This window comes from Pyrus communis, chromosome 4 (genome assembly GCF_041283825.1).
Source record: "Pyrus communis isolate YQ-2024b chromosome 4, ASM4128382v1, whole genome shotgun sequence".
Classification (NCBI taxonomy): Eukaryota; Viridiplantae; Streptophyta; class Magnoliopsida; order Rosales; family Rosaceae; genus Pyrus; species Pyrus communis.
Window position 1 is genome coordinate 1,745,844 of NC_142568.1, and position 22,101 is coordinate 1,767,944.

The 22,101-nt window shown below is 38.3% G+C and overlaps 2 protein-coding genes and 2 pseudogenes across 7 annotated transcripts; all 4 read right to left on the bottom strand.

The window, feature by feature from the left end:
- Positions 1-1,137: 1,137 nt before the first annotated feature.
- Positions 1,138-3,796, bottom strand: LOC137723719 (U11/U12 small nuclear ribonucleoprotein 35 kDa protein-like). 4 transcript variants are annotated; one of them, XR_015961371.1, is made up of 7 exons: positions 3,607-3,796; positions 3,377-3,474; positions 3,123-3,174; positions 2,869-2,939; positions 2,261-2,424; positions 2,087-2,165; positions 1,138-1,913 (listed from the first exon to the last, which is right to left on the bottom strand). XR_015961371.1 is itself a non-coding variant. In XM_088692210.1 (7 exons), exons 1-7 carry the CDS (start codon positions 3,794-3,796, stop codon positions 1,897-1,899), a joined length of 582 nt encoding a protein of 193 aa, XP_088548336.1. In that variant the 3' UTR covers positions 1,138-1,896. The 4 variants fall into 4 exon arrangements, 2 of the variants coding, with proteins under 2 accessions (XP_088548336.1, XP_088548335.1); XR_015961370.1 differs by having other exon boundaries at positions 3,105-3,174; XM_088692210.1 differs by having other exon boundaries at positions 2,261-2,335.
- A 104-nt stretch (positions 3,797-3,900) lies between these two features.
- On the bottom strand, positions 3,901-9,587 carry LOC137723717 (TMV resistance protein N-like; annotated as a pseudogene). Its single transcript, XR_015961368.1, has 4 exons — positions 8,952-9,587; positions 7,099-8,194; positions 6,598-6,972; positions 3,901-6,505 (listed from the first exon to the last, which is right to left on the bottom strand). The product of XR_015961368.1 is annotated as a TMV resistance protein N-like (transcript).
- A 3,417-nt stretch (positions 9,588-13,004) lies between these two features.
- LOC148697275 (uncharacterized) lies at positions 13,005-15,724 on the bottom strand (annotated as a pseudogene). Its single transcript, XR_015961369.1, has 7 exons — positions 15,547-15,724; positions 15,339-15,436; positions 15,116-15,167; positions 14,316-14,406; positions 14,156-14,231; positions 13,982-14,060; positions 13,005-13,848 (listed from the first exon to the last, which is right to left on the bottom strand). The product of XR_015961369.1 is annotated as an uncharacterized LOC148697275 (transcript).
- A 1,559-nt stretch (positions 15,725-17,283) lies between these two features.
- On the bottom strand, positions 17,284-21,078 carry LOC148697276 (protein SUPPRESSOR OF npr1-1, CONSTITUTIVE 1-like). The gene is made up of 3 exons (XM_088693194.1): positions 20,281-21,078; positions 19,848-20,156; positions 17,284-19,755 (listed from the first exon to the last, which is right to left on the bottom strand). Exons 1-3 carry the CDS (start codon positions 21,076-21,078, stop codon positions 17,284-17,286), a joined length of 3,579 nt encoding a protein of 1,192 aa, XP_088549320.1.
- Between the last annotated feature and the right edge of the window lie 1,023 nt (positions 21,079-22,101).

The following is a 22,101-nucleotide window of genomic DNA, read 5'->3' on the forward strand; positions in this document are numbered from 1 at the left end:
AGTAATGTAAAACCTCGGGTTTGTCAAAATGTTTGTGGCTAAATGTGCTTCTGACAGTTAAAAAGTGCTTCTAAATAAAAGTGCTTTTGCACCATATAAGCGTATTTGAGAAGTGCTTGCTTCTATTGTTTTTCATGAAGTGTTCGACTTTCAAGAAATTTTCTAAGATGGTAGAAGCACTTGTGAGCCTCACAAGTGGTTGCTACAAAATCAATTCCAAACGGTTTCTTACCAAGTAGTACAACGTACACAAAAGAACACCCGTTACCTGAATAAGAGGTCCGGGGATGAAGCAGCATGATCATTTTTCTAAGTATAATATTGTCACTGATGGGTTTTGAACTTACGTTGTTATGTAAGTATACAACACCTTTTCACTATCGTAAAATTTTCATTGTAGTAAAGAGCCATTTAAACTTTTGAAATGTCATTGAATTTATAAACGTTTGTTCAATTCTTGTCATAAGAGCTAAATTATAAGCGTAGTCATACTAATTTTTTAAAATTATTATTCGTCATCCCATCCATATTTTGTTTAAGTTTACATACTAATTTTTTGAAATTTTTATTAGTTATCTTATCCATATTTTGTTAAGTTTTTCAAGTCATGTTCCCTGCACATAAATTGTGTACAGAGTTATTTCGAACATTCTAATATAGTGAATATTATTTTACTGTATCATAAATTAGAGGGTTTTTAGTGATTATATTTTCAATTTACACTCTGAAATACAGATAAGTGAGTGCAAGTCATTCATTTTTTCTTAACGGCAAACTCTCAGATCATTGTATATCAAATTAATCATTTTTTTTTTTTTGTATTTTTGGAGAAAACCTAGAATTTTTGTTGTCAAAGACAACTTATTAGAAGAGGAGTGAGGTGTTGAAACGATTTAGGGTGAGAATAAATTAATGAATTTAAAAAATTGGCATAAATCGCTTAAATTTTATTCCATATGACATTGAAAAATATAAGTTCACATGACATTTTGAAAAATTCCCCCGCCTTCAAAATTTTGAAAAACGAACCAAACAAAACATAAATTGGTTTATTTCGGTATTTAAATTGTTTGACCTCAAACCAAACCGATCAAATCGATTAATATGGATGAAAACATTTACCCTGCTCGTGCAATGTTAAAGCCTTAAAGGTAATTCTGTATCGTTAAAAGTATATACCAATTTCTACTTGTGTGTGTTCCAAAATAATCGGCGACCTGAATTTCCATACATTGCATGAGCTCTTGTTCTAAATTTGAATGCACACAGTTCTACATAGCATGATCCCTGCATTTCTAAATGTGAATGAGCAAATCGTGATACATATTGACACCATCAACCGACGATGGTGGAAGAAGTTGAGTGTGAAGGAGAAAGTCAAGCAAATTGGACATTCTTTTTGCTTGTGTTTACGACTAGCTCATGAGTATATTGTGACTTTCGAGTTCCCGACGGGTCTTACGAAATCATGAGTGACTGCTCTCCTCGATCTTTCCATAACCCCTTCCTAACTCCAGCTGAAAATCTCAATAGCGATCACGGCTGGTGGACCTCTCACGGTGACAGGACTTGTGCCGCTTGTGAGCACACTCATCCCTATCCCTCGAGCTCCTTTTGTGAGAATGCTCGTCCCTATCCCTAGAGAACCTCCTGTGAGAGCATTCATCCCTATCCCTAGAGCTCCTGTGAGAGCATTCTGCTCTGTCAACCGAGCTCCTGTTGTGATAGTGTTCTTCTGTCTCAGTTGAGCTCCTTACATAACTGTCCTCTGGGTCAATAGATCTTTTGTAAAACCTTTCTTCCTTCTCCACAGGACTACTTTTGCACATGTTCGCTTCCCTGTCCATGGACCTTTTATGGGTACTTTCTTCACTATCCATGGGGCTCCTTTTCCTTCTAGGTGGAGACGGGACCTACAAACACAAACAAGAAACAAAGACTCTGTGATAGAAGTTCCATGAGGAGAGATCTCATAATGCTCGAAGGCTAAATGATCTAAACTGCTTTGAGCAACTGCTACTAGCTATAGGCTGCTGAAATCAGGGAGGAAAATAAATGGCTAATGGGACCAAAAGAAGAAAAATGCCTGATAGGGTGACATGTATCTTCCTTCTGGTGGAGGTGGGATCCCAAGTCTCTCCAGCTCGTCCTACGGGATTGGACGCCTGGTTACCACAATAAATAAACGGTAAAGAGTCGGTACATCTACTTCACTGCAAGTTTACAAAATATATTACGTAATTAAGAAAGTTATGCATACAGGGGAGCTCGAAATGGTTTTCTCATCCTCCAAAACGAAGCTGTCTAGATTCCTTCTTGCCACAGAAACCACCTCCTGGTAAAACAATAAAATCACATGAACTTGACCCCTATAGGCATATGCAAACTGAAGGAAGAAGAATACGCCTGGTTATCAACTGCTGTCTGTTGTAATCAACAATAACTTTAGAATCATCAATCAAGGAATGGTGAGCTTCGTGCAAACAAGCAACTAATCTAAGCTCATCATAGACATGTTATGACATATGCAGATCATATTTTCACATTGTCCCCTATTTTCTTTTCCTTAAACTTCTGGCTTGCCTCGTCATACCATTACGAAATATGCTATCCAACCACATAAAATTGATATGCATGTCTTTTTTCACAAAACTAGCAAGCACAGCCAATAAATTTAATTTCGTGAGAGAAGGATGTGTATATGAGAACAATCACCAATACTATTATGCTTGAAGCGAAATCCATCAACAGTACCAGAGTGTCAAATTAGAATTCCCCTCCACATAAATATGCATATGCATATATGAAAATATAAGAAGAGATTCCATATTGTATAGACTACAGAGAGTGCTTAAAAAGTTGCAGCACCTTATATGCACACTGCATCTCCCTTTCGGTTTCATATTCAACAAAAGCATATCCACGCGAGGCACCAGTTACTGGAAAAATTGCACCAATCAAATTCCAAAGACGGACTCTCATAGTATTGTGTCAAAAAAAAAAAAAAACACACACACATAAAACTCTGCAAACCAAAATGCATAATATTCAAGAGCATTGTAGTTGTAATGTTTTGACATTCTATACGGAGTTCGAATTCAAACCAAAATTAAGAAGTTCACCAATGTGTCTGACCAAGCACAAGTTTTTGACCCGACCATACTTGCTCATAGCCTGAAAACCCAAATTCAAAATTCGTTTTTAGACCAAGAATTTCCACTGCATTGGGTTTCTACCGATCACAGTCGAACAACTTTCTCTCTATTTCTTTCTTTGCTCAATTTTCTGAGCAACCAAACAGAATGTGTGTGTGTGTGTGTGAGAGAGAGAGAGAGAGAGAGAAAGAGAGAGAGGAAAAAAAAAAAAAGAGATGAACCTTGCGAAGAGTGCGTTCGGTGGTGAGATGAGAAAGGTGACCGACGAAAAGAGTGCAAAGAGGGTCGCTGAGGAGCCGGGGATCGCCCAGGGGGTCATCTGCAAAAGCAAAAGAGTTACAGGGACAAAGTATAAGTAAAAAGCTCATGGTTGAAAGAAAAGAAGTAGAAGCAAAGGGTGGGGAGATTAGAGAAAAAGGAAAAAAGGAGAAGAGAGAGAATGAGTGGTTACAGAGGCCGGCGGAGGAGCAGAGGAAGGCTCGGTAGACGGTGTTGTCGTGCGGAAGTGTGTCAGTACCGTCTATGCTTCCTGCCTGAATCGGATGATACGCCTTCGCATAAAACACCGCGTTTAAGTTTCCGTTCACGTTTCGTCCGCCCCCGCTCATCGTCGCATACTCTCTCTGTCCGCCCCCGCCCATGTTTTCTCAGTCTTGAACCGAGGGAGCATATTGACTCAAAAAGTATGTGGGTTTTCAAATGGTTCCGACAACATAGAGAATTGAATTCATTACAATTGAAACCCTCAATTCGGTAAGTTCTCTGTCTCAAGATTTGGGCAGTCACTACGAAAAATATATATCAGGGACTGGAGTTGATCGATACTGCATGGTAGACTTTTAAGCTTCAAGCAGTCGTCAAGGCTCAAACTCCAAAGCCCCGTAAGATTATTTATCGACGATGGCAGTTCTTCAATTGCAGTCCCATCCAAACAAAGCCACTGAAGTTCTTTCATAACTTCTAAAATCTCTGGAAACTTCTCAAGATTTGAGCAGCCAGAAAGAGTAAAATCTTTCAGGGACTTGAGTTGACAGATACTGCATGGCAGACTTTTAAGCTTCAAGCAGCCTTTAAGGCTCAAACTACGAAGCCCCGTAAGATTATTTATCGACGATGGTAGTTCTTCAATTGCAGTCTCATCCAAACAAAGCCATTTGAGTTCTCCCATAACTTCTAAAATCTCTGGAAACTTCTCAAGATTTTTGGAGCCAGAAAGAGAAAACCGTCTAAGTGACTTGAGTTGACAGATACTGCATGGCAGACTTTTAAGCTTCAAGCAGCCTTTAAGGCTCAAACTACGAAGCCCCGTAAGATTATTTATCGACGATGGTAGTTCTTCAATTGCAGTCTCATCCAAACAAAGCGACCGGAGTTCTTCCATAACTTCTAAAATCTCTGGAAACTTCTCAAGATTTGAGCAGCCAGAAAGATTCAGGGACATGAGTTGACAGATGCTGCATGGCAGACTTTTAAGCTTCAAGCAGCCCTTAAGGCTCAAACTACGAAGCCCCGTAAGATTATTTATCGACGATGGCAATTCTTCAATAGCAGTCTCATCCAAACAAAGCAACTCGAGTTCTTCCATAACTTCTAAAATCTCTGGAAACTTCTCAAGATTTGAGCAGCCGGAAAGAGAAAACCATCTAAGGGACTTGAGTTGACAGATACTGCATGGCAGACTTTTAAGCTTCAAGCAGCCTTCAAGGCTCAATAAACGAAGCCCCGTAAGATTATTTATCGACGATGGCAGTTCTTCAATTGCAATCTTCTCCAAACAAAGCAACCGGAGTTCTTCCATAACTTCTAAAATCTCTGGAAACTTTTCAAGATTTGAGCAGCCGGAAAGAGTAAAATCTTCCAGGGACTTGAGTTGGCAGATGCTGCTTGGCAGACTTTTAAGCTTCAAGCAGCCCCTAAGGCTCAAACTACGAAGCCCCGTAAGATTATTTATCGACGATGGCAATTCTTCAATTGCAGTCTCATCCAAACAAAGCGACCAGAGTTCTTCCATAACTTCTAAAATCTCTGGAAACTTCTCAAGATTTGAGCAGCCGGAAAGAGAAAACCATCTAAGGGACTTGAGTTGGCAGATGCTGCTTGGAAGACTTTTCAGTTGTAGGCTGCCTTTTAGGTTGAAAGTACGAAGTCCTGTAAGATTTTTAATTGAAAAGGGCAAATCTCTAATTGCAGTGCCATCCAAACAAAGGTTTGAAGGATTCTTCGAAACCTCTAAAATCTCTGGAAACATCTTGAGACTTTTACAGCCATAAAGAGTAACATCTTTTAGGGATTTCAGTTGGCAGATGCTGCTTGGAAGACTTTGAAGCTCTATGCAATCTTTTAAGTTCAAAGTAACAAGCCCTGTAAGGTTTTTAATTGATGAGGGCACTTCTTTAATTGCAGTCCCATCTAAATGAAGTTCTGAAAGTTCCTTCAAGACATCTGAGATCTCTGGAAACTTCTCAAATTTTGAGCAGCCAGAAAGATTAAGAGATTTGAGAGATCTGATATAAATGCTGCTTGGAAGACTTTGAAGCTCTATGCAATCTTTTAAGTTCAAGGTAACAAGCCCTGTAAGGTTTTTAATTGATGAGGGCAGTTCTTTAATTGCAGTCATCTAAATGAAGTTCTGAAAGTTCCTTCAAGACATCTGAGATCTCTGGAAACTTCTCAAATTTTGAGCAGCCAGAAAGATTAAGAAATTTGAGAGATCTGATATAAATGCTGCTTGGAAGACTTTGAAGCTCTATGCAATCTTTTAAGTTCAAAGTAACAAGCCCTGTAAGATTTTTAATTGATGAGGGCAGCTCTTTAATTGCAGTCCCATCTAAATGAAGTTCTGAAAGTTCCTTCATGATGTCTAAGATCTCTGGAAACTTCTCAAATTTTCGGCAGCCAGAAAGATTAAGAGATTTGAGAGATCTCATATAAATGCTGCTTGGAAGACTTTGAAGCTCTATGCAATCTTTTAAGTTCAAAGTAACAAGCCCTGTAAGATTTTTAATTGACGAGGGCAGTTCTTTAATTGCAGTCCCATCTAAATGAAGTTTTGAAAGTTCCTTCATGACGTTTGAGATCTCTGGAAACTTCTCAAATTTTGAGCAGCCAGAAAGATTAAGAGATTTGAGAGATCTCATATAAATGCTGCTTTGAAATTTCCTCAGTTTTTTGCACCCTCTTAGACTCAAAACAAGAAGATTTCGAAGAGATGAAATGGATGGATGAACCTCAAATAAACTCTTACAATTTTCAAGGTATAATGCCTCCAGATTTTTTGCCTCGGTTAAGTCGGGGGTTCTTTCAAGGTATTGAGAGTGGTTTAAATTGATGAACTTCAAGCTTTTCAAATGCTGTCCAAATATCCAGGAAAACATGGATTACATAACAAAGCAAATGAGAAATTAGCCAATTTCAAAGAAAAATATGAAAAAGATGATTGTACCTTGGTTCCTTCCCAAAGTTGTTGGATTTTACTATATTGCATGTCAAGGTCAACTAGGTTGTTGGGGTTAAAATTGGATGGCAAAGATTTAAGAGGGCAGCCATGCCAAACGAGATACCTCAATTCATGAGAAAGATACTTTAAGTCTCCACTCAGGTGTTGTTTATGAGAAGGACAGTCTCCACTCAGGTATTGTATATAAGAAGGAAAGTCTTCACGCAGGTGTTGTATGAAAACATGGTCTCTAGCGGGGTTATGATATTGGATACGGAGCAGTCTTAGCCTCGTCATTCCAACAAAAGCTTCAGCATTTAAGTATACTTCTTCTGATTTGTTTGACAAGTTCAGGACTATGCTCTCAATAGCTTCTGTAGCCTGGATAGAGAATGGGGGAATTTAAGTAAGTGCAAATACCCATAACCTTGATTATGTATATAAAATAAATACATATTTCTACACTAATTGCATATGAAAAGGACAGTATTGATGATTATATCTTACTGTATTTTGAGTTAACACGGGATGAACATCTTCATAACTCCACAGCCTACTGCGTCTCCCGGGCTCTTTAATAGATTCTTGGCGGACAATTTCCCAACCCATTTCTTGTAGTAAATCATGCATCTTGAGTGTGCCATAATCTGAGATTGTTATGAGAGATCTATTAATTAGAACTCTTAATCCACTGTGAGGATAGAAGCCACAACCTTCCAGGATATTTGTTGCATAATCTTTTTTCATTCCTTTAAAGAAACAAGCAATGTCCAAAAAAATGTCCTTCTCTGAATCGTCCAGCCCATAAAAACTCGTTCTAAGTACCTCCTGAATTCCCATGCGTGGGATTTTCCTTATCTTCTCTAACACATCTTCCCACTCGCATACACTTTTGTTATCAAGAAAACCTCCCAAGACTTTGAGCGCTAAAGGCAAACCTTTAGCATATTCTATAGCATGGCATGTGAGATGATTGTAGTCACTTGTGGGTTGGTTTGTTCTGAAGGCATATTGCATAAAGAGGTCACGAGCTTCATTGTCACTTAAAAACTTGGGCCTATATATTGCATCAACTCTGCTTAGTCTTAGTAATTGCTCATCTCGTGTTGTTATAATAATTCTACTTCCGCAGCCAAATGAACGTTGCTTTCCTAGTAAGCCTTCAATTTGGTCTATATTGTCCACGTCATCAAGAACAAGGAAAACTTTTTTCTTAGCTAGTCTTTCCCTTATCATCTTGGAACCTTTGTCCAAAGTTCCTAAACTTCGCACCCTTTCCTTCAAGATTCTGGATAAAAGCTCTTCCTGCATATGTATTGCACCATGCCTGGAGAAACCTTCCTTGACATTTTCAAGAAAGCAGTAAGCTTCAAATTGACAAGCAATTTTATCATAAACAGCTTTGGCAATGGTTGTTTTGCCTATTCCACCCATACCCCATATTCCAACAAAGCGAACATCCTCCGTGCCAAGGCATAATTGCAAATTCATTTCATCTAGCTGGGAATCCATTCCAACCAAGCCCTCGCCTTCACTTGACGACATATGGGTCAATTTATCAAAGATATCTTGTACAATTTCTTCAATAAGCCTTGCATCATCCCTGTGAAATTAAGAATAAACAAATAAAAGTTCAGCATTTCGTCTGTAAAGAATCAAAGCAAGTCTTACTGCATTTGATAGTAAACAATAATATTGTAATACCAACACCAATTAAGAGGTTAAGACTGAACAAAGTAAAATTACTTATAATTTCACGAATCCAAAGTATTTGCATCCAAGAAATCCCAAATTAGGAAACCAAACTAATCAGAATATGAACAAAGTAGAATTACTTGTAATTTCACAAATCGAAAGTACAATTTGCACAAAAGAAATCTTAAAGCAGGAAACAAAACTATAATTAGACTATGAACAAAGTAGAATTAACTGGAATTTCGGGAATCGGAAGTAAAATTTGCATACAAGAAATCCAAAAACAGGAACCAACACTATAATTAGACCATGAACAAAGAGCATACAAGAAATCCGGAAACAGGATCCAAAACTATAATTAGATTATGAACAAAGTAGAATTAATTGTAATTTAGGGAATCGGAAGTAAAATTTGCAAATAAGAAATACGAAAACAGGAGCCAAAACTACAATTAGCTATAAACAAAGTAGAATTACATCTAATTTCGCGAATCGAAAGTAAAATTTGCATATAAGAAATCTGAAAACAGGAACCAAAACTATAATTAGATTATGAACAAAGTAGAATTACTTGTAATTTCGCGAATCGAAAGTAAAATTGGCATACAAGAAATTCGAAAACAAGAACCAAAAATATAATTAGATTATGAACAAAGTAGAATTACTCGTAATTTCGCGAATCCCAGCCCGATATATTGCAGGCTCTTGTAAGAGCTGACTTCCATCTTCGCACCTCCGCCATCTCAGCCACGGAGTCGAGTTCGTGTCTCGCAAACGCCTCCGCAAAACTCCTCTTGCACTTGCGGACGTCAGACGGATCGACATCGTAGAAGACGGGCACCACAGTCTGGCCGTCCGAGTCCATACATTCCAGAATTTGAACGAGTTCTTTGAGGCACCAGGTGGAAGAAGCATAGTTTGGAGAGAAAACTATGATCGAGACCCTGGAGTTTCGAATGGCTGTGAGTAGGTCGGAGAGGTGGTTGCCTTTTCGGAGCTCTTCGGCGTCGATGAAAGTGTGGATGGTTTTCTGGGCCAGAGCTCTGTAGAGATGGCTGACGAAGGACCTGCGAGTTTCTTCGCCTCTGAAGTTGAGGAAGACGTCGTATTTCCCCGAGTCGGAAAAAAAAAAAAGAAGAAGAAGCCATTGACGGAGAATGATCGGCGATGACGAGATGAGTGGAAAATGATGAGACGTAGAGGGAAGGAAAAAAATGTGGCAATTGTGGCAATGAGTGAGTGAATGATCGGCGATGACGAGAGGAGTGGAAAATGATGAGACGTAGAGGGAAGGAAAAAAATGTGGCAATTGTGGCAATGAGTGAGTGAGAGAGAGAAAGAGAGAGAGAGAGAGAGAGAGAGAGAGAGAGAGCTCGGGGAAGAGGAAAGAAAGAGCCAGAATGAGTGCTTGCCACGTGGCAAGCAGTGATAGGAGGAAAAGTGGAGAAATCTGGAAAGTGGGTCCGGATTGGGTTAGGATATAAGGGGACCAACATGAAACTTTCGAAAACCTTTGGGGAATTGATGAAATTCACAAAATAATTGGGGGTGGGGTAAAAGCTACATTTCAAGACGAGGCAAACATATGACCATCGAATAGATGCATCAACCAAAACCATATAATATCGAAATGTTCTACAAGGTGGTTGAATAGGTCCACAAATATCCCCTTGAATTCTTTGCAAAAATGATGGGGATTCAGTATCTATCTTTAGTTGTGATTGTATAATTACCAGCTTCCTTTGAGAATAAGCCTTGCAAGGGTTATCATTTGAGATATCAATGTGTCTGCTCAATAATGGATGTTCATTAGAGTTGGTAATGACTATACGCATCATAGTGGATCTTGGATGACCCATACGATCATCCAAAAGCATGTAAATTTTTTTATCAATGAACTTCTAGTTCATGACAGTATGTGCTTCAATTGTTTTTATGTATGTATAATACAACGCAACTTCTTCAATGTACGCTTCTAGGTATCATTGGAGGCAATGCATAAATACTCCACATTTTCTGCACTTTTTGTTTCAATGTGGTATCTATTTAAACGTATGTCTTTAAAGCTCAACAAATTTATAGTAGATCGAGTAACATACAACGCATTTTGCATGGACAATACTGTTCCATTTGGTAACATGATCTAGGCTTTCCCTGAGCCTTGAATCACATCTGATTGGCTTAATATTGTTGTTACCTTTACTTTTGTAAGAACCAAGCTTGAGAAATATTTTCGATCTCGAAGTACTGTATGCATGGTTGCGCTGTCTACAAGACAAATAACTCCGTCATTGCTCTTGTTGTGAGAACAACCATAGTTTTTATCCATGCTCTCTGAGTAAGGGAATCACAGTTAAAAACAATTTATTTATAATAAAAGGAAATTGACATGCTACTTTTATTGAATTTGAAATGTGAGTTTTAAACTACAAGTACGCGCCCAGTGCCTATTGCCACCACACATATGGCAAACTCTTTCAAGATTTAAAGGAGTGTTATTCATATGAGCTTTGCATTTGTGGCGATTTGCATTCTTGATGCTCGGGCCTGAATTATGCCTTGGAACTTGGTTGTGAAACTGCACACCATGAGTCTTTTATTTTCCGTTCCACCGACCTCACCTATGGCCACGTCCTCCTTTGGAATTATTGTCGCGAGAGGGTGTGGGGTTCATTTCGGGGGAATCAGCATTCATTTTTGGGAATGGTGCATATCCAGTAGGTCGATACTGATGATTCTTCATCAGGAGCTCATTGTTTTGTTCAGCTACAAGGAACATAGATATCAGTTGGTTGTACTCAGTAAAGCCTCGCTCTCTATACTGCTGCTACAAGAGCACATTGGAGGCATGAAAGGTGCTGAAAGTCTTTTCCAGCATATATTCCTTAATGATGGCTTCCCCACAAAGTTTCATCTGGGAGCTAATTCTGAACATTGCAGAATTGTACTCAGCCACCGATTTGAAATCCTGGATTCTTAAGTGAGTTCACTCATAACAAGCCTTTAGAAGAATCATCATTTTTTGGTGATTGTATCTATTTCTCAGTGCCTTCTAGAGGGCTAATGGATCTTCAACCGTTAGGTATTCGCTCTTCAGTCCTTCATCAAGGTGGCGATAAATAAAGATCATGGCTTTCGCCCGATCTTGAGAAAATGCAATGTTCTCCTCCTTGATGGTTTCTCCAAGATTCTCTGCCTCCAGATAGATCTTGGCATCCACTACCCAGGTAAGGTAGTTCTTTCTAGTAATGTCCAGGGCAACAAAATCAAGTTGTGCCAAGTTTGCCATTTTCTTTTCTGGAAGAAAAATGAGATGTGAAAGAACTTACAATAATATGTATTCTGGAGGAATATAGTGTTAGAACTTATGTTCTTACAAATTTTTCATTTTGATCTTCAGGCCAAAATGATTAGCACTCGAGATTTCAGGCTCGAGATTAACATGATTACTAAGGAGGGCGATTATACTGCACCATTCTCATTGAAAACAAAATAGCATAGGATGGATGATTATTCCGCACCACTCAAACAACAAGAAAATTTAAATATGCAGAGCAGGATGAACGATTATACCGCACCACCTAAAATTGCAGTAAAATTAAATCTGCAGTTCAAGATGGGCAATAATACCGCACCATCTTCAATTGCAGTAAAATTAACATAAATAAACACTAGGTTAGTAATCAGGGACTACACCAAACAAGAAATCAAAGATATATGTAATCGTTATATTGAGAACTAGAAGCAGGCATGGTGCTAGAAGATCTTCACAAGGGTATATCAGGCAGATGAGGCAAAGGAGGAAGAAGAACAGTAAAATCCTTGGAGGAAGCATTTTTCGGTGAAGTGAGATGAGAACTGTTTAGGGTTAAAGAGTCGTGCTGATAACGAGTTATAAATAGGCAAAAGTTAGAGAGATAACCTTTGCTAGTGACAGGAGCGAAGCAAGTGCAAAATATCATTGCAAGGGAAGTGAGGGACACTGATATTATTGTTTTACTTCTTTTCTAAGTTGTGTACTTTGATCACACAAAGTGCTCTTTATATAGAGCAACTTCTGTGGAAAACTTACAAAAAGTGAATGATTGCCATACAACAAACAAAAACAACAATGTTAGGCATATGAGAAAGTTACTACTGGTATGTGGGCATACATTTCGACTATTTACACCAAGAACATTATTTTACTATATCATAAATTAGAGGGTTTTTAGCGTCCATATTTTGAATCTACATTTCGGAATAGAGAGAAGCGAGTGCAAGTTGGTTGTTTTTTTATGAATGGCAAACTACCAAATCATCGTATACCAGGTCAATCAAATTTTATTTTTATTTTTGTATTTTTTTAGAAAACCTAGAATTTTTATTGTCAAAGACAACTTAACAGAGGGGGAGCGAGGTGTTGTAATGATCAAAATAATCTTGAATACAGGTGATGTTTAATTTATTTTAGATGGAAAATTAAATGGAAGTAGAGTGATAATTAATTAATGATTTTGAAAAATTGGCAAAAATCGTTTAAAATTTTTATTCATACGAAATTGAAAAATGTAAGTTCACACACTATTTTGAAAAATTCCCCTCACTCCAAAAATTTGAAAAAGGAACCACGCCGAACATAAATTGGTCAATTTCGGTATTTAAATTGTTTGACCTTCTTCAAACCAAACCGATCAAATCGATTCATATGGATGAAAACATTTACCCTGCTCGTGAAATGTTAAAAAGGTAATTCTGTATCATTAAAAGTATATACCAATTTCTACTTCTGTGTGTGTTTCAAAATAATCGGCGACCTAAATTTCCATACATTCCATGAGCTCTTGTTCTAAATTTGAATGCACACAGTTCTATATAGCATGATCCCTACATTTCTAAATGTGAGTGAGCAAAACGTGATACATATTGACACCATCAACCGACGATGGTGGAAGAAGTTGAGAGGGAATTTGTGAAGGAGAAAGTCAAGCAAATTGGACGGTCCTTTTGCTTGTGTTTACGACTAGCTCATGAGTATACTGTGACTTCCGCGTTCCAACGGGTCTTACAAAATCACGAGTGACTTCTCTCCTTGGTCTTTCCATAACCCCTTGCTGCCTCCAGCTGAAAATCTTAATAGCAATCACGGCTGGTGGACCTCTCACGGTGACAGGACTTGTGCCCCTTGTGAGCACGCTCATCCCTATCCCTCGAGCTCCTTTTGTGAGAATGCTCGTCCCTATCCCTCGACCTCCATTTGTGAGAATGCTCGTCCCTATCCCTAGAGATCCTCCTGTGAGAGCGCTCATCCCTATCCCTAGAGCTCCTGTGAGAGCGTTCTGCTCTGTCAACCGAGCTCCCGTTGTGATAGTGTTCTTCTGTCTCAGTTGAGCTCCTTACAGAACTGTCCTCTGGGTCAATAGATCTTTTGTAAAACCTTTCTTCGTTCTCCACAGGACTACTTTTGCACATGTTCGCTTCCCTGTCCATGGACCTTTTATGGGTACTTGCTTCTCTATCCATGGAGCTCTTTTACTTGTAGGTGGGGACGGGACCAACAAACACAAACAAGAAACAAAGACTCTGCGATAGAAGTTCCGTGAGGAGAGATCTCATAATGCTCGAAAGCTAAACGATCTAAACTGCTTTGAGCAACTGCTACTAGCTAATCAGGGAGGAAAATACATGGCTAATGGGACCAAAAGAAGAAAAATACCTGATAGGGTGACATCTATCTTCCTTCTGGTGGAGGTGGGATCCCAAGTCTCTCCAGCTCGTCATACGGGATTGGACGCCTGGTTACCAAGATAAATAAAAGGTAAAGAGTCCGTACATCTAATTCACTGCAAGTTTACGAGATATATTACATAATTAAGAAAGTTATGCATACAGGGGAGCTCGAAATGGTTTTTCTCGTCCTCCAAAACGAAGCTGTCCAGATTCCTTCTTACCACAGAAACCACCTCCTGGTAAAACAACAAAATCACATGAACTTGACCTCTATAGGCATATGCAAACTGAAGGTAGAAGAATACGAAAACTTAACTGACCTAATCTTCTTGGAATCCACCCTGGCATCAACTGCTGTCTGTTGTAATCAACAATAACTTTAGAATCATCAATCAAGGAATGGTGAGCTTCCTGCAAACAAGCAACTAATCTAAGCTCATCATACACATGTTATGACTTATGCAGATCATATTTTCACATTGTCCCCTATTTTCTTTTCCTTAAACTTCTGGCCTGCCTCGTCATACCATTACAAAATATGTTATCCAACCACATAAAATTGATATGCATCTCTTTTCTCACAACACTAGCAAGCACAGCCAATAAATTTAATTACATAAATTGATATGCATGTCTTTTCTCACAACACTAGCAAGCACAGCCAATAAATTTAATTTCGTGAGAGAAGGATGTGTATATGAGAACAATCACCAACACTATTATGCTTGAAGCGAAATCCATCAACAGTACCAGAGTGTCAAATTAGAATTCCCCGCCACATAAATATGTGTATATATATATATATATGAAAATATATGAAGAGATTCCATATTGTATAGACTACAGAGAGTGCTTCAAAAGTTGCAGCCCCTTATACGCACACTCCATCTCCCTTTCGGTTTCATATTCAACAAAAGCATATCCAAGCGAGGCTCCAGTTACCGGAAAAATTGCACCAATCAAATTACAAAGATGGACTTTCATAGTATTGTGTCAAAAAAAAAAAAATAAACACATAAAACTCTGCAAACCAATACGCATGATATTCAAGAGCATTGTAGTTGTAATGTTTTGACATTCTATATGGAGCTCGAATTCAAAGCAAAATTAAGAAGCTCACCAATGTGCCTGACCAAGCGCAAGTTTTTGACCCGACCATGCTTGCTCATAGCCTGAAAACCCAAATTCAAAATTCGTTTTTAGGCCAAGAATTTCCACTGAATTGGGTTTCTACCGATCACAGTCGAACAACCTTCTCTCTATTTCTTTCTTTGCTCAATTTTCTGAGCAACCAAACAGAATGTGAGAGAGAGAGAGAGAAACAAAAAAAAAAAGAGATGAACCTTGCGAAGAGCGCGTTCGGTGGTGAGATGAGAAAGGTGACCGACGAAGAGAGTGCAAAATGGGTCGCCGAGGAGCTTGGGATCTCCCAGGGGGTCATCTGCAAAAGCAAAAGAGTTACAGGGACAAAGTATAAGTAAAAAGAAGCAAAGGGTGGGGAGATTAGAGAAAAAGGAAAAAAGAAGGAGAAGAGAGAGAATGTGTGCTTACAGAGGCCAGCGGAGGAGCAGAGGAAGGCTCAGTAGTCGGCGTTGTCGTGGGGAAGTGTGTCAGTACCGCCTATGCTTCCCGCCTGAATCGGTTGATACGCCTCCGCAAAAACATCGCGTTTAAGTTTCCGTTCACGTTTGGTCCGCCCCCGCTCATCGTCGCATAATCTATCCCTGTCTTTAGGGGCAACGCAAATTCATGGACAAACAGGTGGGCTTCATAGAGGTATTTTTTGGGCCCATTTTGTTTCCTGCCCACATTTTTGCTTGCAACGCATTGACTCAAACGGGCCAAGAAAATCTGATGATCAGCCCATGTTTTCTCGGTTTTGAACCGAGGGAGTATATTGACTCAAAAAGTATGTGGGTTTTCAAATGGTTCCGACAACATAGAGAATCGAATTCATTACAATTGAAACCCTAAAGTCGGTAAGTTCTGTGTCTCAAGATTTGGGCTGTCACTAAGAAAATTACTGCATGGTATACTTTTAAGCTTCAAGCAGCCGTCAAGGCTCAAATGAACAAGACCCATAAGATTATTGTTGTTGATAATTGCAAGTGTACAATATCGTCTAAGTAATATAGTGATAAGTAGAGAGTCATTCAAACAGGGATTAATTAACCTAAATTTACTATTGAGATTGACTTCAAACTAAACTTAAATAAAACAAGGATTACGTTGACAAATTCAAATATGCAAAGAAACGAAACGAAACTAAAAATAACAATTGATCGACCACAAAGTAAAAGTGAATGAATTATAAAAGATTAAAATATGGAAGCACTAGGACTTCAGGTTCCTCATTCTCAATCCCATCTAATCCCATTATTCATATTAACATCAAATTATTCCCATGTTGCCAGCAATTATCCCTTGATTTGTCAATATTTCCTGTCAGAATATACTAACCGTTTTTCTAATCATCTACCCATGCTATGTCTAGCCACAAATATAGATAATCAAAACCTTTTACGCTAAATGGATAATTACATGAAGCTACACAAATTAGAACCAGTATGTCTACTCAATTATGTAATTCATGGTAATTGTTACATGAAGCAATCTACTAAACTCAACCTGTAAATCACAATTTAGTTTTTCACACAAATAAAGGCCAGTTATTTGCTAACAACGAAGCACAATAACAACTACTCAACATAGGAAATAACTGAGATCAATATATAATAACGAGAATTATATGTTCATGATAAGAGTGCACCCTAGTCCTAGCAAAAAAAACTTAGTTCATGATCAAACTAATAACAAATATGGATGATTTCGATGACATGCTATAAATCTTGATCTCCAACTTTGTGTTTGAGTGTGTACATGCGCTGGGAAAAACTTGGAGCCTCTCTGGAGTTCTCCACCTTTCTTGCGGCACACCCTGAGGATCTGCCAAAAATACCTCCTTTTATTCTCCCCCCGTCTGCCTCTTAACAAGGGGATTAAAACCCTTCTCATTCTTGGAAAAGTCCAACGCCACTTTTTATGAAGCTCAAATTGGATTTAATTTGATAATGCCCAAATTCCAGCACAACCCTCACATAGCAGCAGTCCAATTTGTTATTCCTTTATACTTTCTTTATAATTCTTCTTAAAAATCCACACTTATGTCCGACTATTATTTCTACAAAACTCACACAAAACACATCAAACTCACCAATTTAATATAAAATCGTGACCAAATAATAAGTAAAAGAGGTATAAAACATGCATGTAATATCACCCTAACAATTATCGACAATGGCAGTTCTTCAATTGCAGTCTCATCCAAACAAAGCCATTGGAGTTCTTCCATACTAAAATCTCTGGAAACTTCTCAAGATTTGAGCAGCCAAAAAGAGTAAAATTTTCCAGGGATTTGAGTTGACAGATACTACATTGCGGACTTTTAAGCTTCAAGCAGCTTTTAAGGCTTAAACTACGAAGCCCCGTAAGATTATTTATCGACAATGGCAGTTCTTCAATTGCAGTCTCATCCAAACAAAGCCATTTGAGTTCTCCCATAACTTCTAAAATCTCTGGAAACTTCTTAAGATTTTTGGAGCCAGAAAGAGAAAACCATCTAAGGGACTTGAGTTGACAGATACTGCATGGCAGACTTTTAAGCTTCAAGCAACCTTCAAGGCTCAAACTACAAAGCCCCGTAAGATTATTTATCGACGATGGCAGTTCTTCAATTGCAGTCTCATCCAAAAAAAGTGAATTGAGTTCTCCCATAACTTCTAAAATCTCTGGAAACTTCTCAAGATTTGAGCAGCCAGAAAGAGTAAAATCTTTTAGGGACTTGAGTTGATCGATATTGCATGGTAGACTTTTAAGCTTTAAGCAGCCTTCAAGGCTCAAACTCCGAAGCCCCGTAAGATTATTTATCGACGATGGCAATTCTTTAATTGCAATCTCATCCAAACAAAGCCACTGGAGTTCTTCCATAACTTCTAGAATCTCTGGAAACTTCTCAAGATTTGAGCAACCAGAAAGAGTAAAATCTTTTAGGGACTTGAGTTGACAGATACTGCATGGCAGACTTTTAAGCTTCAAGCAACCTTTAAGGCTTAAACTACGAAGCCTCGTAAGATTATTTATCGACGATGGCAGTTCTTCAATTGCAGCCTCATCCAAACAAAGCCATTTGAGTTCACCCATAACTTCTAAAATCTCTGGAAACTTCTCAAGATTTTTTGAGCCAGAAAAAGAAAACCATCTAAGGGACTTGAGTTGACAGATACTGCATGGCAGACTTTTAAGCTTCAAGCAGCCTTCAAGGCTCAAACTACAAAGCCCCATAAGATTATTTATCGACGATGGCAGTTCTTCAATTGCAGTCCCATCCAAACAAAGCCAATTGAGTTTTCCCATAACTTCTAAAATCTCTGGAAACTTCTCAAGATTTTTGGAGCAAGAAAGAGAAAACCATCTAAGGGACTTGAGATGACAGATACTGCATGGCAGACTTTTAAGCTTCAAGCAACCTTCAAGGCTCAAACTACGAAGCCCCGTAAGATTATTTATCGACGATGGCAGTTCTTCAATTGCAGTCTCATCCAAACAAAGCGACCGGAGTTCTTGCATAACTTCTAAAATCACTGGAAACTTCTCAAGATTTGAGCAGCCAAAAAGAGTAAAATCTTTCAGGGACTTGAGTTGATAGATATTGCATGGCAAACTTTTAAGCTTCAAGCAGCCTTTAAGGCTCAAACCATTAAGCCTTGTAAGATTATTTATCGATGATGGCAGTTCTTCAATTGCAGTCTCATCCAAATGAAGCTGTAAAAGTTGCTTTATAGTTTCTGAAATCTCAAGAAACTTCTCAAGATTTTTGGAGCTAGAAAGAGAAAACCATCTAAGGGACTTAAGTTGGCAGATGCTGCTTGGAAGACTTTTAAGTTGTAGGCAACCTTTTAGGTTAAAAGTATGAAGTCCTGTAAGATTTTTAATTGAAAAGGGCAAATCTCTAACTGTAGTGCCATCCAAACAAAGTTTCAAAAGATTCTTCAAAACTCCTAAAATCTCTAGAAACATCTTGAGACTTTTACAGCCATAAAGAGTAACATCTTTTAGGGATTTCAGTTGGCAGATGCTGCTTGGAAGACTTTGAAGCTCTATGCAATCTTTTAAGTTCAAAGTAACAAGCCGTGTAAGATTTTTAATTGATGAGGGCAGTTCTTTAATTGCAGTCCCATCTAAATGAAGTTCTGAAAGTTCCTTCATGACGTCTAAGATCTCTGGAAACTTCTCAAATTTTGAGTAGCCAGAAAGATTAAGAGATTTGAGAGATCTCATATTAATGCTACTTGGAAGACCCTGAAGATTTTTGCAACATCTTAAGTCTAAAGAAACTAGCCCTGTAAGATATTTGATTGATGAGGGCAATTCTTTAATTGCAGTCTCATTTAAACGAAGCACTGATAGCTTCTCCATACCTTCTGAAACATCCGGAAACTTTTCAAAACTAGAGCAGCCAGAAAGAATAAGGCTTTTGAGAGATTTCATATGAATGCTGCTTGGAAATTTCCTCAGTTCTTTGCACCCTCCTAGACTCAAAACAAGAAGATTTTGAAGAGATGAAATGGATGGATGAACCTCAAATAAACTCTTACAATTTTCAAGGAATAATGCCTCCAGATTTTTCGCCTCAGTTAAGTTGGGGGTTCTTTCAAGGTATTGAGAGTGGTTTAAATTGATGAACTTCAACCTTTTCAAATGCTGTTCAAATATCCAGGAAAACATGGATTACTTAACAAAGCAAATGAGAAATTAGCCAATTTTAAAGAAAAATATGAAAGAGATGATTGTACCCTGGTTCCTTCCCAAAGTTGTTGGATGTTACTATATAGCATGTCAAGGTCAACTAGGTTGTTGGGGTGAAAATTGGATGGCAAAGACTTTAGGGGGCAGCCATGCCAAAAGAGACACCTCAACTCTTGAGAAAGATACTTTAAGTCTCCACTCAGGTGTTGTATGAAATCATAGTTTCTAAAGGGGTTATGATATTTGATACGGAGCAGTCTTAGCCTCGTCATTCCAACAAAAGCTTCAGCATTTAAGTATGCTTCTTCTGATTTGTTTGACAAGTCCAGGACTATGCTCTCAATAGCTTTTGTTGCCTGGATAGAGAATGGGGGAATTTAAGTAAGTGCAAATACCCATAACCTTAATTACGTATATAAAATAAATAAATGTTTCTACACTAATTGCATATGAAAAGGACAGTGGATGATTATATCTTACTGTATTTTGAGTTAACACAGGATGAACATCTTCATAACTCCACAGCCTACTGCGTCTCCCGGGCTCTTTAATAGATTCTTGGCGGACAATTTCCCAACCCATTTCTTCTAGTAAATCATGCATCTCGATTGTGCCATAATATGAGATTGCTATGAGAGATCTATCAATTAGAACTCTTAATCCACTATTAGGATAGAAGCCACAACCGTCCAGGATTTTTGTTGCATAATCTTTTTCCATTCCTTTAAAGAAACAAGCAATGTCCAAAAAAATGTCCTTCTCCGAATCATCCAGCCCATCAAAACTTGTTCTAAGCACATCCTGAATTCCCACGTGTGGGATTTTCCTTATCTTCTCTAACACATCTTCCCACTCGCGTACACTTTTGTTATCAAGAAAGGCCCCCAGGACTTTGAGCGCTAAGGGCAAGCCTTGAGCATATTCTATGGCATGGCATGTGAGATGATTGTAGTCTCTTGTGGGTTGGCTTGTTCTGAAGGCATATTGCATAAAGAGGTCAACAGCTTCATCGTCACTTAAAAACCGGGGCCTACATATTGCATCAACTCCGCTTAGTAATTGCACATCTCGTGTTGTTATAATAATTCTACTTCCGCAGCCAAATGAACGTTGTTTTCCTAGTAAGCCTTCAACTTGTTCTATATTGTCCACATCATCAAGAACAAGGAAAACCTTTTTCTTAGCTAGCCTTTTCCTTAGCATCTTGGAACCTTTGTCCAAAGTTCCTAAACTTCGCACCTTTTCCTTCAAGATTCTGGATAAAAGCTCTTCCTGCATATGTACTGCACCATGCCTGGAGAAATTTCCTTGACATTTTCAAGAAAGCAGTAAGCTTCAAATTGACAAGCGATTTCCTCATAAACAGCTCTGGCAATGGTTCACCACCCGTATGATGATGAGTCCAAGAAAGAACAATTCACCACCCGTATCCCGACGGTAATACCAATAATGTCGAGAGATTTGCCCCCGAAATTGCCTCCTACCATTTGGCTCTGGACAAAACTTGGCTGCTTAATAGTTTGCAGGAAGTCCTGCTAAATAGCCACGGTGGCTGCTTATCGGTAAGACACTTGTCCATTGTTTTTTTTCCTTTCTAAAAGAAGAGCGGTGATATTCTTACATCAATGTCTTATTTCCTCACCCACCATTTAATGAAAATGTTAATTACATATTTATCATTTTAAAAGAAGACTCTTAAACCCCTATTTAATTCAGTACTAAAATTTTGAAAAAACAAAAAATAATTTAAAATAATAAATATATAATGGTGGGTGGGGTGTGATATCTTTGGTGGAAAGAGGTTGGGAAAGATTTGGGTTAGAATCGACATAAAGGTTGGAGGAAGGAATGGACGTGTGCTAGATGAAGGCAAGAAACTTCAATGGAGAAAAAAAAGAATTTGGTGTGAGATTTGCGGTTTTGACAATAAAGGAGGAAGAAGAGTGGTTTGGAGATACGGGTTCTCTGCAGGGCGGCGTTAGGTGTGAAGAAGATGATGAATGTTTGGGTTTTAGGTCTTGCATTTTCTTTCATTTTTTTTCTGTTTTTATTTCTTTATTTATAATATTATTTAAAGATATATTAGAATCATTTAAAAAAAATATAATTGTTATTTTGGAAATAATGGTGGATGGGGAAATAATATTTTACTTTTTTAATTTTCTATGGTGGATGAGATTATCATGTGGATGAGAAAATAAAACACTGAGATGGGTCTAGTAGCACCCCTAAAAGAATTATGCAATATTAAAATATTATGTAAATGACCAAAATAACCTTATGCCCCGGTTCAATTTGTCC